Source organism: Oryza sativa, chromosome 11 (assembly GCF_034140825.1).
Source record: "Oryza sativa Japonica Group chromosome 11, ASM3414082v1".
Lineage (NCBI taxonomy): Eukaryota > Viridiplantae > Streptophyta > Magnoliopsida > Poales > Poaceae > Oryza > Oryza sativa.
In genome coordinates, this window is record NC_089045.1 from 16364554 (window position 1) to 16380305 (window position 15752).

Consider the following 15752-nt stretch of genomic DNA (forward strand, 5'->3'; position numbering starts at 1 on the left):
CTTTGAGTCGGACGTTTTTTTATTTTTTGTTTACGGACGAGAAGTCCTGTTTTCCAGGGAGTCAGACGTTTCTTTCCTTTTTTTTTACGACAGAATTTTTTTCTTTCCTTTTTTGTTACGATAGAATTTTATTCTCGCCATTTTTTTAGTTTTATACTGACAACGGAAACATCTATTATTTTATTTTTTTTATTTATTATTTATTTTAGATAATCTTTTTTAATTATTTTAATTTTAATTTTATTTTTTTATTAGGTTTATCTACTTTAAAATATTGATTTTCTGTTCATCACACAAATTTCTATCTTTATCTCCTGCACAAAGGCAATCACACTGTTCGCCCATTCGTTCCTCCCATATGCTACATCCATCACGCGTCGTGTCACGAGCATCATCCACATCCCGTAAAATATAAAGTAGATTAATTGTCCAAGAACAAACATGACTTTTTGTCATTATACACATCGTCAATGCCGATGATCATGCTCGGGTGCTTCGATAAATAATTGAGATCAAACTTCAGCCACATCTGGTGCAACGCACGAGCATTTTGCTAGTATATGTATATATATGTATATCTATATGGGTAAATTAACTGGTGCTACATGGAGTATGGGCTCCAAGATTCAAATTGAGTATATATCCAATTTGAATGAGTATGAATTTTTTTAAAATGTTTAGGTATGAACATTAACTTCTTGACTACCAAGTTCAAACAAATTTGAACTGAGTTTGAACTTTTTTTTTGTTAGATTTTGGTTCTAGGTATATAACATCCAAACATATAATTCGCTAGGTATGTAATAATGAATTGTGAAATAAAGTTGAGTCTAATTTATTTTGTTGTTAGGTATTGGTATGAATCAAATTCATATACCTGGGTTTATACTCACAATTTAAATTTTTAAAAAAAATTTGAGAGATTTTGTGTGTTTTATACTTTGGAGCCCGGGCACCATGGAGTCCCATATGGGTATCCCATATGTATGTATGTATGTATGTATATGAAGGTTAAAATATAATTTATTTGAATATCCTGATCGAACAGAGTTGTATACGAGGGTAAGTGCTAAAAGGTCAAATTTCAGGGAAATATAACTATTTGATGTGAAATGTTTCTAGATGAGGTTCCAAATCCTTGGGCTGAGCTTAATACAAGTGGTGTGTAAGACATTTTCATGTGCCAATTACCAAATGCGATAAATTCATAAGAATAATTGTCGCAGAAAAATGTTCACTAAAATTTTAATGCTAGAAATAATTTCTAGGACGACTTGATAAAGTCAACCAAGTCCTGTAGGGCTAAATCAGAAGAACCACCTTTCGTAGTGCATTTTGACACGACATCACCCATCTCTCTCATCCTATCTCTAACTACTCCACCCTCTATCCCATCCATCAACCTCTCAATCGCTGCCTGTATTCCCCCTCTGGTCAGCTTATCCTCGACCTCAACCCTAACACCCACCTTCCACATGTCACATACATACCTCGCCGTCCCTAACTGGTCACCGCCACATGGCTTGCATATCATCGGCACGGTCCTGGATATGCTCTCCAGCGTCGAGTTCCACCCACAGTGTGTCAAAAACGCGCCTATAGCGGGGTGGCTCAGGACCTCCTCTTGTGGTGCCCACCTGATGATCCTCCCTCTGCCACGTGTCTCCTCGAGCAGCTCGCTGGGGAGCTCGACGGAGTCGCGCCCACGGACCAGCCTTGGCCGGACCACCCACAGGAACGGCCGGTTGCTGGCAGCGAGGCCCCAAGCCACCTCCAAGAGCTCGTCGGCGTCAATGGAGACGAGGGTGCCGAAGCTGACGAACAGCACGGAGCCTGGGAGCTGCGTGTTCAGCCATTCCAGGCAGCTGCGGTCCTCGAGGAGCAGGCTGCTTTTCTGCGTCGCCACCGTCGCTGGTGGCGAGAGCATGTGGAGGGGGCCAACGGGGAACACTGGGATGGCGGTGTCGCGCCGGATCTGCTCGACGTCGGTGCGCTCGATGGCGTTGAAGGTGTTGAGGATTAGACCAGAGGATTGGCGGACACCGGCGACGATGTGGGCGAGCAGGCTGGCGTAGGCGACGTGCCGAGACGTGTCCATCATGATGTGGAGGTCTCGCACCAACAACGGCGGATGCTTGTCCACTGGCATGTCCAGATTTGACTCTGAACAACATATACGATTGCATTATGTAGTCAGTATTGAATGAAAAGTGGTTTCATTCATCAAGAGGATATCCTCTCATTTCTTGTACCTCACTTAGATAATTATAAAAAATAAAAAAAATTGACAAAATAAAATAATATCAGATAGATCACTATGTAAACATGCAGGTACACAAATAACAAATATAAATATAAATATATGATAACTAGCTATAGTTTAATTTGTTCTTTTACATAGTGAAATTTCTATGGAAATGTGTGAAATTTCTATAGAATGCCTCACTTCATGCAAGTTTTAAAAGAAACTAGGAAGAAAGCCTGCGCATGTGCACGGGCAATTTATTTACTGTTTATAAAAATAATATTAAAAGAAGCCCTATCTCACCATATTCACTACAACACCAACTTTTGGGTTTGAATGTGGGAACCCACTTGTGGGTTTGAATATGGAAGAAGTGAGTTTTTTCGAATGGAGAGAGTAGACAATAGATGCTAACAGTTGATACACTAAACGATATTGTCAGAAAATTTGGATGTCTTTTTAATAGATATTATTACATCTGTACCTATAAAAAACCAAATGCGTCATTAATACCAAAAAACTTCAGCTCTACTTCATACCCATGTCTCATAGATATCCAAATCTATATATAAATATTTAAAAATTCTGCTTCTACCAATTAATAGGATAAAATCGTATATGAATGCCCCTCTAATAGCTGGGTGAAGCCAATTGTAGCCACTAAGGCTTTTTCCTTGGATGCCTTGACTTATGGGTCCCGTATTGATATAGTCGTGCTCATCACGAAAAGTGTGAAGTATAATTTTATAAAGGATTGTATTTGTATGTAGGTCAATTGAGCTCTATTGTCAACAATTATAACCTTTTACTCGGACCACCTCAACTTAACAATGCATACTCCTGTCATTGTTATTTCAACGTGGCCAATTAAGATTCATGCTTGTTGCCCTTTAGGATATGAGTGAATAAAGATGGAGGTGATGAAAATAGTTTTTCTTATATCTTGGGTTGACTTGTTGTATAGAGTAGATATAATTTGTTTCAAGTGTTAATCGATAGTACAGAAATAATTTTCTCTTTTAAAAGTTTTCATGGTTGATCATTCCACTCTACTTAAAAAAAACTAATAGCTTCAATGGTGACGACCACGTAAAATTTTTTTTTCTCAAATTGTGATCCTTTGCTAACATACGAGTTAATATAGGTTTTGATTTTTTTTTCTTGTTTACACATTTAATTCACGTATGCTTTGTTCACGGTGATTAATATTCGATGGAATTTGTCAAAACTATTTGTGCTAATTGTTAACACAATTTGAATAACAATGACGTTTAAAACGGGGATATAATGTAGTTAAGTGTATGTTTTTTTCCGAATAGTATTCTCTCGTATGTTTGTTTTTTCATTTTCTTTTAATGAATTTTATCTATCATAGAGACAGGGTGTACGTATGTGTATTCATAGTGTGCGTACGCATGCATTTATAAGAGCTCATGTGAGCCTTTTACATCATTGGTACAAAAGAATACTTCAAAAAAATTGATGGCAAGAGGGTGAGCAACGGGTGGCGTGAGGCGGCGCCATGGCGTGGCTTCTTTTACCACCTCGCTTGGAGTGGTCGCTACGCGTATGCTCAATTTGGGAAAAACCTTATAGCTGGTAAGAAAAAGAAAACTACCAAATGGGACATATCATATCCACACTCCTTTTTTTTCTTTTTATATACGTTGCATACGCATGTACATAGGAGTTGTGTATGTATGTAAGGGAAGATTAGACAGCCTTTAGGATAGAGGAACTACTGTCATAGATCTAATTTATTTGTTGAAAATAATGGATCACCGATTTTGAGTGTAAATCGATGGATAGATGTTTTGCCTTTTATTATTTTATTTCTTATATTCTCTCTTATTAGAGGGTCATGTGACATCTTATAAGCGTTTATATGAGTGTAGGAACACTATTACTCATAGCCGCAATCTATTTATAGTCAACTATTATTTGCGGTGGATTGGTTGCGTCCTCTATTTAACTACTCCCTCTATCCCATAATATAAGGTGTGGTCAAAGTTGGCACAGTCTCCAAAACTAATTTTTAACTTATAATTTCTCATATACTATAAGATTTGTAGCAACAAAATTATAACCATATGAATGTAAATTTAAATCTCAATCTAATGATATAATTTTTAACTAATAAAATTTATTTTATATTATACTAAGTGTTGGTCAAATGTTTTAAAGTTTGAATCTTGAAATGCGTCCATGTCTTATATTATGGGATGGAGGGAGTATCATTTGTTGACCGTTATGCACTTAGTATTGCCCTTTATATTTGTGCTTGATAACACACGTGCTTATTAGATAGATACCTCATAAGTAATATGAAATATGACTTGGCGATTAGTGGATAGTGGCTTATATATAAAACTTACAAACATAGGGATCAGTCAGGACATACAATTGATATTTTAGGCTAGGATTGACCAAGTATATTCTAAACTACATAATATGTGTTTTATTATCGAAGTAATAAATTTAAGAGCGCGTTCTAACGTGTATATAGGATTAGATACTCCCTTATTTGTAGCGAGCACATTTCTCGAGCGGCTAAATGCTGCATTACAAGGTGCATGTTATTCAAATCCTTTATATATATAAAAGTTGTTTTTTAAAAAATAAATTCATTTTTAGTTTTGTAATATTTAATACTCAATTAATCGTATGGTAATAATCTGTATCACTTCGTGTGCCTGGATAAGCTCACTTAATGACGAAGCCTAAGTAGGACATAGAAGACATGGACACGATATCAAAAGAACATACTTGACCGTTAATTTCTAATAATATATATAAAAAAATTATAATACATGAAAATACATTCATGACAAATTTAGTAATATTATTTTGATATAACAGTTTTTTTCATAGTAAGGAGTGAGTATTTTTTTGAATATTACTCACAACTGGAGTTGTTTTGTTTTTGAAAATACAAATCGAATTCAACAAAACATGTTATTAAGTGATATACAATTATATAATTATATAATGTATATTATTCATTTTATTTAGATTATGGATATTTCGATGACGTGAGTTTAGTACAATACAACTGAAAAAAACTTATATTTGTGCAACTATGAGCTGGAACTATTAATGTGGTTTTTATCTCATGTGAGTAAAAAAAGGAAAAACGAAAGACTATTAATATGGTTTTTATCTCGTGTGAGTGAAAAAAGGAAAAATAAAACAAAAGGATGGACGTGGGGCACTGCGTGAGAAGTACATACTCCTATGTACTCCTAAGAACTATATGGGCTGGAAATTATGAATTTTGTTTTTTTATGTTAGTGAAAACGAAAAAAAAGAGGGGCATGGGGCCCACGTACAAAATATGTACGTATATGCACGTACATGTATCGATGTACGGGAGCTGTGGTTTTTTAAATATAAATATTGTTGGTTTTTTAAGCTATATCTAACGGTTGAAAATAATGGATCCATCAGATTAAATCAAAACCAATGGTTAAATATTTTACTTTTTTTTATAATATCTCTAATTTAATAGAGTGCCACGTGGCGGCGTATTAGCGTTGTACAGTGCCACGTGGTGGTTTGGGAGTATTTTTAGGAAGTTTATTTAACTTTTAGTATATAATAGATAGATAGATAGATAGATAGATAGATAGATAGATAGATAGATAGATAGATAGATAGAAGATTTAACATGGGCTAGAACCTTATGGAAATTTTTCTTTGAGTATTTATCTTTACTTAAATTCTTGTATTTTTTTCTGCGGTTCAATTAAACGATATTTTGTATTTTTCCTATATTTTGCAATCATTTATTTTATATTTATATTCATATCAGAATCTTATGTTTTGCTTATTCGTCTATTTTTTTTATTTCTACGATTCAATAGGCCCTGATTATTCTAATTAGTCTGCTGAAACTAGTTCTCTGACGAACACATTTTCGCCGGGCCATTTCAAAATAATGGAAAAATAATTCTAATTAGAAGCTCTGAATAACCAATTTATATTGAGGAAAACCATAGCCGCAGGCATCAGTTTTCATGTCTTCTTTGTAAATCAGTTGTTTCCTAATTGTAAATTAATTAGTGGGTTGTTTTAGTCATGTATTCCATCATATTATGGACCACACGTGGGAAAAAAGAGAAAGAAGAAACCAAGTTTGTATTCTTCACTGCTAACTTACATTATCATGTATTGACCAATGACCATCTGCACTCTATCAACCCTGAATTTTTATATTCACCGTAGGTGTGGAATTAATGGACGCTTGTGATTGACGAACGGTAAACTTTGGCACTGTTTATTATAGGGGTGGAAAGTTTTGGTGTGTCACATCGCATATACATGAATACACAATTAAAGTATTAAACGTAGTCTAATAACAAAATAAATTGCAGATTTTATCTGTAAACTGCGAGACGAATTTATTATGTCTAATTAATCTGTCATTAGCAAATGATTACTGTAACACCACATTGTCAAATCATGACGCAATTAAACTTAAAATATTTGTCTCGCAATTTACACACAATTTGTGTAATTAGTTTTTTTCTATATTTAATACTTCATGCATGTGTTAAATATTTGATGTGATAGGGTAAAAAGTTTCTGCGTTGATACTAAACAGGGCCTTTGTTGTTATGCCCAAAGGCAGGGGATGTGAACCCCAGACAAAAGAGCACTACATTTAGAATAGTTCGTTCATAACTTTATATTGATAGTGCGGCATGATGCAAAATAGCGTATTACTCCTATCTATCAGTGCATCTTTACATAATATATTGTCAGTGCATGAAAATAAAAAAAAGTAATGCTTTTAAAATGTAAACAACAAGAGACATAATTATTACTCCTTCCATTTCATATTGTAAACAACTTATTTAAGTTTAATCAAATTTATAGAATAATATAGTGTTAATTACCTTGGACAGGTAAATATCCCTTTTCACACAGCCGAGGGTACGCCAGGTACACCCTGAACCTCGCCGCGCTGCTGGTCATCAGCGCCAGCGCCGGCACGCCGAGCTCCCTCGCCGCGGCGAGCGGCGCGAACCAGTCGACGTCGGCGACCACGCACGCGACGCCGCCGCCGTCCTCCTCCTCCTCCTCCTGCCGGAGCGCGCCGGCGAGGAGGTCACGGAACGGCGCCGCGCAGTTCCTGTTCAGCGCGAACACGAACGACGGGATGTCGCCGGACGCGGCCAGCTCCGGCGGGAGGCCGTCCGGCACGGTCACCAGCTCGCACCCGGCGGGGAGGCTCCGGCGGTCGGGCGCGCGCGTCTCCGTGTGGACGACGGTGACGGCGAGGCCGCGGTCGTGCAGCGCGGCGGCGAGGCGGAGCATGGGGTTGATGTGGCCGTGGTATGGCAGCGGGAGCAGCAGCACGCGGCGGCGGCCTTCGTGGCCATTCCGGTCGCTTGCAGGCGCCATGGCATCGAGATGTGTGTGACTGAGACGCATGAGTCCATTTATGACACAAATGCGTGCGTACTTTCATAGGGTTTTTTTTTTCTTTTCTTTTCCTTTTTCTTGTGGAAAGCGTATTTAATTTGATAGTTTGTGGGTGATGAGTCCGCACGGCAACATTTTGGCAGTGTCCAGCATTCCTGTTCCCGGGGCCACCACATCCACATGGCCATTCTGTAAAGACAAAAAAAGAGGAAAGATTCTTTTTTCTTACAATTTTCGAGATTTTATTTGAACGAGACGACATAAGACAGCGGCCATGTCATACGCATGAGGGTGACTATTGGAACGATTTTGGAATATAGTGCAAATTTTTAATGCTAAGATCCACACAATCTTGATAAGAATGTGAGATTTAGGGGCTGTTTGGTTGCTACCCTGAGAGAAATTGCCTGACCTAAAGCCAGCCTGAGACTAACACAGGTCTTGTTTGGTTGGTGCCCTTAGATTCCAAACCCTTCGCCTGCCCTGACGCAGCCCTTCCCGTCATTAGCGTGAGCTAGGCGACCGAAATCGATCGCCTGAGCTCCAGGCAGCAACAGCGATACATACTTACCATCCTAATCTTTATCCAAAGCGGCCACGCGACGTAGATTCCAGGAGCGAAGCTGCGCTGCTTCCGCGAAGCCGCCGCCGACCGCCATCTTGCCGGATCCTTGCGAAGCCGCCGCCGCCCGCCGTCTTTTGTAATCCCTGCGAAGCTGTGCTACTCTCGCTGGCGTGCGAAGCCACCGCCGTTTTGCCGGATCCCTGCGAAGCTGTGTTGCTCCCGCCGGCGGGTGAAGCTGTCGCCGTCTTGCCGGATCCCAGCATAGCAGCACCGCCCATGCTAGATGCTGCCCAGGCTGCCTTTCGTGCAAAATAGTAAGCAGATCGATTTGCAGGTTGCCAGATGCATTTGCACATCTGGGCAGAATCATCTGAAGGTTGTGCTCCTGATGCACGGATTTGGGATCTATTTGACTCTTCGATTGCGTTCTCCTCTCTCTTTTTTTCCCTGCTTTTTTTTCTAGATTTTTATCCTCGTTATGTATGCAAGATTTGTGCTTGTACATGGGAAGTTGGGTTCATAAATGGATCTTGGCAGGAGGTTTAGATGCAATTTGTGGCAAGATTTGTGACGGCCATTAATAATTGATTTAGCTGTATAATAATTAAAGGCGTAATTGCATATTTGTTTCTCAGGCAGCAACAAACAACCAAACAAGCATATACTCAGGCTACCTGACCAGGCTAGATGCATTGTCTTCTCGCATGCCACTCAGGCGCACAGAAATTTCAGGCATGTTGCTCAGGGCAGCAACCAAACAACCCCTTAGAGCACTAACAGGGCAAACTACACTAAGTTTCCTCATAAAAAGAGAACTACACGCAGGAGAAATCACTAACAAGACACACCTTCCATAGTGTAGGTACCCCGCCATCTCCTCCCCTCCCACCGCCGTCGTCAGGTGGTGCGGTGGAGGGAGAGGGAGCGAGAGAGAGAGATAGCTGAGAGAAAGAGAGAGACGGACAGGGGAAGGGAGGGCGCCGCCGCCACCTTAAGCCGTAGGTCCGCCACCATCTTATCCCCTCCCACCGCCGTCGCCGGGTGGTGCGGTGGAGGGAGAGGGAGCGAGAGAGAGAACTTAGAGATGGGGAGAGAGAGACAGCAGAGAGCAAGTCGAGAGAGAGTGAGCGAGAGAGAGACAGAGAGAGAGAGGCGAGAAAGAGACGTGCGGTGGAGGGAGAGTAATCCGTGGTAGATAAGGACAAGAAGGATGTAGGAGAGTGATATTTAGCCTTGGTTGGTATCACCAATCAGGATTAAAGATATGATCTTTAGTCCTGGTTGGTGATACCAACCGGAACTAATGTTCGTTGGGGACCTCACATGGCCTGACAGCTATTGAAAAGGGACTAAAACTGATTCCAACCCAAACTAAAGATCAAAAAGTACCGCTGGGTATTTGAACTCGGTTCCTATTCGATCTGGGACTGATGTAATTTTCGTCATCCGTGTAAAGATTAGTTCTCCAGTAGTGACACCTCCAATACCATCTAGAATTGGTCCGGATATTGTCCACTAGCCAAGCATGGCATGGGAAGAAGAAAGTGAGAGATGGAGGGTTCAAATGATCCAACGTGCAACAAAAGATATTATACCTAGCCCAAACTGAAAATTTTCTTGTGATGGTCCAAGGTGAAACCTTCGTAGCATAGGTAGATCAATGTACTATTTACTCTTATATTTATAGTAGGCACTGAAATATGTCTTTGTAATCCAGGTATATCATTTCCTATGACAAGCGTAGCTAGCCTTAATGAATATATACATGACTCATTTTTATAAGTTTTTAATAGCTATAGCTCTCAAAATCTTTAGCTTCCGTAAATAGTCTAGATTTTTAACTAGATTCTACCGGTTAGTAGTTAGAAAATCCATCAAATAAAATAAAAGTCAAAAGCTAGAAAACTTAGTACTCCCTCTAGTTTTTTTTGTTTGACGTTGCCGACCGGTTCGATTAAATTAAGGAAGCTGTGAATTGACTTGTTTGCCTTCACCCTTATCCCTTTGCACTGATACGTTTCATCCATGCAGGGGGGAAGAGGGGAAATTTGCGTACGGGAGGAGGGCTTCTGAACTGCGAGCGTCAAACAAATAAACCCTTTTGAGTATGAACTGGAACGTCAAACGAAAAAAATGGGAGGGAGTATTTTCATATTCGGACCAGCTAACTACTCGTTAGCTATCTCTCAAAATATCAAGCTACCTAAACAGAGCTATAGCATGCTATTCGCTTATAAGATTGATTTTGAAAAGGCTTATGACAAAGTTAAATGGCCTTTTGTACAACAAACATTAAGAATGAAAGGCTTCTCTCCTAAATAGTGTGAGTAGATAGCGTCTTTTATTCAAGGTGGCCATGTTGGTATAAAAGTTAATGATCAAATTGGTAATAATTTTCAAACTTACAAAGGTCTTAGGCAGGGGATCCTTTATCTCCTATTCTTTTTATTATTGTAGCTGATATGCTTGCTTTATTAATTAAGATGGCTAAAGAGGCGGAACTTTTGAATGGGGTAATTCCTCACCTTGTTGATGATGATTTGTCTATCTTGCAATATGCTGATGATACCATTATCTTTTTGGAGCATGATTTGCAACAGGTAAAGAATCTGAAATTGATTCTATCTGTATTTGAAAAGTTATCTGGCTTAAAAATAAATTTTCACAAGAGTGAATTATTTTGTTTTGGCTAGGCGAAGGAATGTTATGATCAATATTCTAATATCTTTGGTTGTAAATTAGGTTCTTTTCCTGTCAAATATCTAGGAATTCCAATGCATTTTAGGAAGCTTTCTAATAAAGATCGGAAAGGTATTGAAGAAAGAATTGAGAAAAAGCTTAGTAGTTGGAAAGGCAAGCATCTGTCTGTTGGTGGTAGATTGGTTTTGATTAATTCTGTACTTTTGAGTTTACCCATGTTAATGATATTTTTTTTGAGATACCAAAAGAGGTTCTTCGAAAATTGATTATTATAGATCGAGGTTCTTTTGGCAAGAGGATGATCACAAGAAAAAGTACAGGCTCACGAGATGGGATATTGCCAACCCAAGGACCAAGGGGTTCTTGGGATTCATAATTTGGAAATTCATAATAAATGTCTTTTAAGTAAATGGTTTTTTAAGCTAATTAATGAGGAAGGGGTTTGGCAAGACTTATTGAAGAGAAAATATCTTTATAATAAGTCTATAACTCAGGTTGAAAAGAAACAGGGTGACTCCCATTTTTGGTTTGGACTTATGAATGTTAAAAGTACTTTCTTAAATATGGGTTCCTGGATTGTCAATGATGGGAAACAAATTAGGTTTTGGGAGGATAAATGGTTAGGCAACTTGGCCTTCAAGGATAAATATCCATCTTTATACGCTATTGTCTGAAGGAAGTCGTCTTCTATTGCCACCATCATGGGTTCTGTTTCGCTTAATGTTTCTTTTAGAAGAGCTTTAGTTTGCCAGAATCTTGCTTATTGGCATGAGTTTTGTGCTTCAATTGTACATATCCAGTTGAATTTTTCTTCGGATAGCTTTAGATGGAATTTTCATTAGAATGGTATGTTCTCGGTAAGGTCAATATACCTTGCTTTTAAGTAATAATGGCTATGTTGAAAGGAATAAGTGCATTTGGAAGCTTAAGATGCCACTTAAGATTAAGTTTTTCATGTGGTACTTGCTTAAAGGAGTTGTGTTGACTAAGGATAATTTGGCGAAGCGGAATTGGAATGGTAGCTTGAGATGTTCTTTTTGTATGAACAATGAGTCTATTCAACATCTTTTTATGGATTGCCATTTCGCGAAGTTCATATGGAGAGCAGTTCAGTTCTCTTTTGGTTTTAACCTTCCTTCTAGCATATCTCATATTTTTGATGGGTGGCTTTTGGGTGTTGACAAGAAAAAGAGTAAACTGATACTTGTGGAAGCTTCTGCCATTTGTTGGGCAATATGTCTAAGTAGGAATGATATGGTATTTGATAAATCACCGTCAATTTCCTATATGCAGGTCATTTTCAGGGCACAGTTAGAAAGATGTGATGAAGATGGAGAGTTACTAAAAGTTACATGTTGCAAGTTGGAGACTACGATTATGCAACTTTTTTGCCAACTATGGATGGAGATTCACAAATAGACTACAATAAATATGTTCTCCTTATGTCAGTTTTGGTTTTCCTTTATCCTTGTTTGGTGTGTTCTAGTTGTTTAGATCTACACTCTTTTCTCGAGCACTTCCTTATAATAATTGTCTGTAGCTCTCTTTGAGCAAAGGCCGAGATAATATATTCCATTATCTAAAAAAAAATTCATCCTTTCTTCATTCCTTCTGTGCAGCCCTTTCCTCCAGCGGGGGCCAACCGGCGAGCTCAAGCTCACTCAAGCATCGGTGGAGTGGCAACAGAGGTGGCAGGTGGTGGCTGGCCTAGGGCTCCTCCCTCAACCAAATTTAGCACCTAAAGTTAGAGCATTGCCAAAATTTGGAAAGCGACAGATTTCCTTCATGGGGCCGGTCTGATCACCGCCTATGGGACAGTGTAACTAGCACATAGGGTTGGTCTGACTGGTGGCATGTGACCGGTCGGACTTGCAGAGTCTGAGTCCAAGCCGATTGTCATCATGTCTCGGGTGTCACGCCCTGATAAATCCATCCCATATTAAAAATCACTTCCTAAAAGGAATAATAGAAATTATTAAAAGCTTAAAAGAAAACTCAAACACTAAAATACATCCAAGAAAAAAATTAATTTGAGCTTTGGATTATTTTTATTAAATTCTCAATGCTCTAAGAAAAAATCACATGACAGACATGTAGCTAAAACGAAATGAGAAAACTAAAAATAATCCTCTCCCTCTCTTTTGACCGAATCCGGCCCAAAGAGCTCTCCTCCTCTTTCGGCCCGCCGATGGAGTCCTCTTCTATTCCCTCCCTCTTCCTCTACCTCTCCCTCCCGGGCCTCTCTCTCCCTCTTGGGCTGCAGCCAGTCAGCCACCTCGGCCTAATTCCCCTTCCTCTCCCACGTACTGAAGTGCGTTTTATGTCCTCCCGATGGTCACCTCACCTCCTTCCTCTTGGGACGTATCTCCCCGTGGCCCATCTCAGCACCACGCGGCCCAGCCGCGGGTCGTCTCCCTCCTCCAGCCGAGCTGCCGCCCGTTCTTCTCCTGGCCGAACCCTACCGCCGCCGGCATGCCGATCTCACTCCCCGGTTGATTTCTTTTCCATTTGAATGCAAAAATCGGTTCCTCTCCTCCTCATCATCAATTACCCCATGTTTCCCCTTCTTGATTCGGCCTTTAATCGTCGAATTTAATCTCCGGTCAACCGCTGCCATTGATGGCCGGGCCGGCAAGCTCTCCGGCTGTTCCCCTCCTCTCCTCCAGCCGTTCCACTCTTCCAGGCCTATAAAATGGCGGCAGCATCTCCTCTCCCCTTACCTCTTACCACTGCCCGTGCTCCCTTGGTCTCCCCTCATCTCCTCACGTCTTCCTCTCTCTCCACCACACCGGCGAACTCCAGCCGCCCCCTCCCTATCGACCGGAGCAGCGGCAAACCACACCACCACCTCCCACGGCACCGCAGAGACCTCCTTTAGTCCTCTTAGGCTGTGTTCGATACCAGCCATTTCCAACTCCCTCTTGTTTTACACATGAACGCTTTTTAAACTAGTAAACGGTGTTTTTTTAAAAAAAAATATACCAAAGTGGCTAAAAAAATCATATTGATCTATATTTTAAAAAATAGCTAATACTTTATTAATCACGCGCTAATAGACTGCTTCATTTTTCGTGTGTGGGTGATGGGTCCAACACCCACCACCGAACTCAGCCAACTCCTCTTCCCAGGTCTCATCTCCGCTTTGCCGAAGGGCCGCCGGAACCAGAAGCACGTCCTCGTATTCATAATCACAATCACAGTTTTTCTTATGTGAAGAAGAGATGAGGTGTGGCCGTAGTCCTGCATCAGCATATATCATATCCTTATCTTTGTAGAATTAAGGGCTTATTTGTTTCTAAGGAAAACCAAAGGATTTCCAAAACAGAGGATTTGAATCCTGTATACAGCATTCGGTTTACAGGATTGAGCTATAGGAAATTTGAAGGGAAATTTCCTTTTGTGCCAGCTGTATCGGTAAAACACAGGAATTTTTGCATCCAGTACGACCTCTTGGAAATTTTCCTGGCGCGAAAAGAGCGCGCCACGAGCGCACTGCGCGCGTAATCTTTTCGCTCTCACGACAAAAAAGGTAGGTACCGCTGAAAGGAAAATAAAAAAAAATCACAGGAGGCAAACAGACTCGCATAGAAGCCATCGCCTTTGATCCCATCTCCTCTACCACTTCCTCTCCTGTCTCCACGATTGGGTACTGGACCTCCTCTCCCACATCGATCGCCGGCACCGGATGCACCTTCGCCGCCCAGGTGACAGGACGCAACGGCAACAACGGGAAGAGCCACGGCAGAGATCGGCAAGGACGCTTTGATTGCAGGTTTGGTGCCTCCTCTTCCGTTGTTATGCATAGATCTGATGCCCCCTGCTGCTTCCTTGCATACACCTTAGCATTTGGGTCGCTGCGGATGGGGTCGTAGCTGTAACACACAAGGGTTCATAGTGTCTGCCCAATGGCAATCTTGTTTGGTTCAGAGAAGTTGTTGCCGGCGGGCGGCGGCGATGAGCAGCAACAAGTAGTAGGCGAGCTAACCCTGTATTTGTGGTTTGTGTTTGATGAATCACCTAACGGTGACGATTGGATGATATGGTTCTTTCATCCATATTCTGTATATGTTTATGCATGTAAAATTAAGGTCCTTCTTCTAGCTACTTAGCTAGCATCTTGATGAGCAGAATGAGCACATCAGTTATCAGTTCATAATTTTTTAATAGCATCCAACTTTAATTTTTGTTCTGTTTTATCCTCCCTGTACTATTTATGATTTATTACAGATGTCTAATCGTCGGAACTATGAGCAACAAGGCCATCGTTCACAATCACAAGGAGTCAGTAATGTTGAAGCTGATATTTCAATCACATGGAGCTAGAAATTGCGGTGTATTTGCATAACCAGCATCTACGAGATAAAATTTACCACCAGGAACTTGAAAACCATGATTAAGTGCATCATGTAAAACTCTTGCATCTGAAGCTGATCCCTCCCATCCAGGATGTATATGCACAAACTTCAAATCAAAATCACAAGCAACCATACAATTTTGAGAGATTGATTGCTTCCTATTTCTATATGGCTCTTGCTCATCCAATGGAAGTTTCATAGGGATATGAGTACCATCTATAGCACCAATACAATTCTACACAAGACATGTCAAAGTTATTTTTGTCCAGTTCATGAAAAAATAGGATATTCAAAATATGAAATCAGAACAACTTAACAAGTGGCCATACCTGAAAAAAGGGGTAAAATTGTGGTTTCCTCAAGATTGGATGTGGGTGTAGGGATGGTGCACGAATGTAGACAGATGTGAGATTTGTGATTGCTTCCAGCACTGCTTTGAAATATCTATGTATTGTATCTG

The 15752-nt window shown here is 40.2% G+C and overlaps 1 protein-coding gene across 1 annotated transcript; it reads right to left on the minus strand.

Moving 5' to 3' along the window:
* Nucleotides 1-1181: 1181 nt before the first annotated feature.
* LOC4350423 (DIMBOA UDP-glucosyltransferase BX8) lies at nt 1182-7687 on the minus strand. The gene is made up of 2 exons (XM_015762250.3): nt 7144-7687; nt 1182-2163 (listed from the first exon to the last, which is right to left on the minus strand). The coding sequence occupies exons 1-2, from the start codon at nt 7679-7681 to the stop codon at nt 1265-1267; spliced, it is 1437 nt and encodes a 478-aa protein (XP_015617736.1). The 5' UTR covers nt 7682-7687; the 3' UTR covers nt 1182-1264.
* Nucleotides 7688-15752: the final 8065 nt, after the last annotated feature.

Bases quoted from the DNA above. Each gene is read 5' to 3' on its own strand.
- LOC4350423 (XM_015762250.3), bottom strand. From the start codon at position 7,681: ATGCGTCTCAGTCACACACATCTCGATGCCATGGCGCCTGCAAGCGAC. The intron at 2,164-7,143 runs GTAATTAACACT...TATGTTGTTCAG, and splicing joins GGGATATTTACCTGTCCAAG to AGTCAAATCTGGACATGCCA.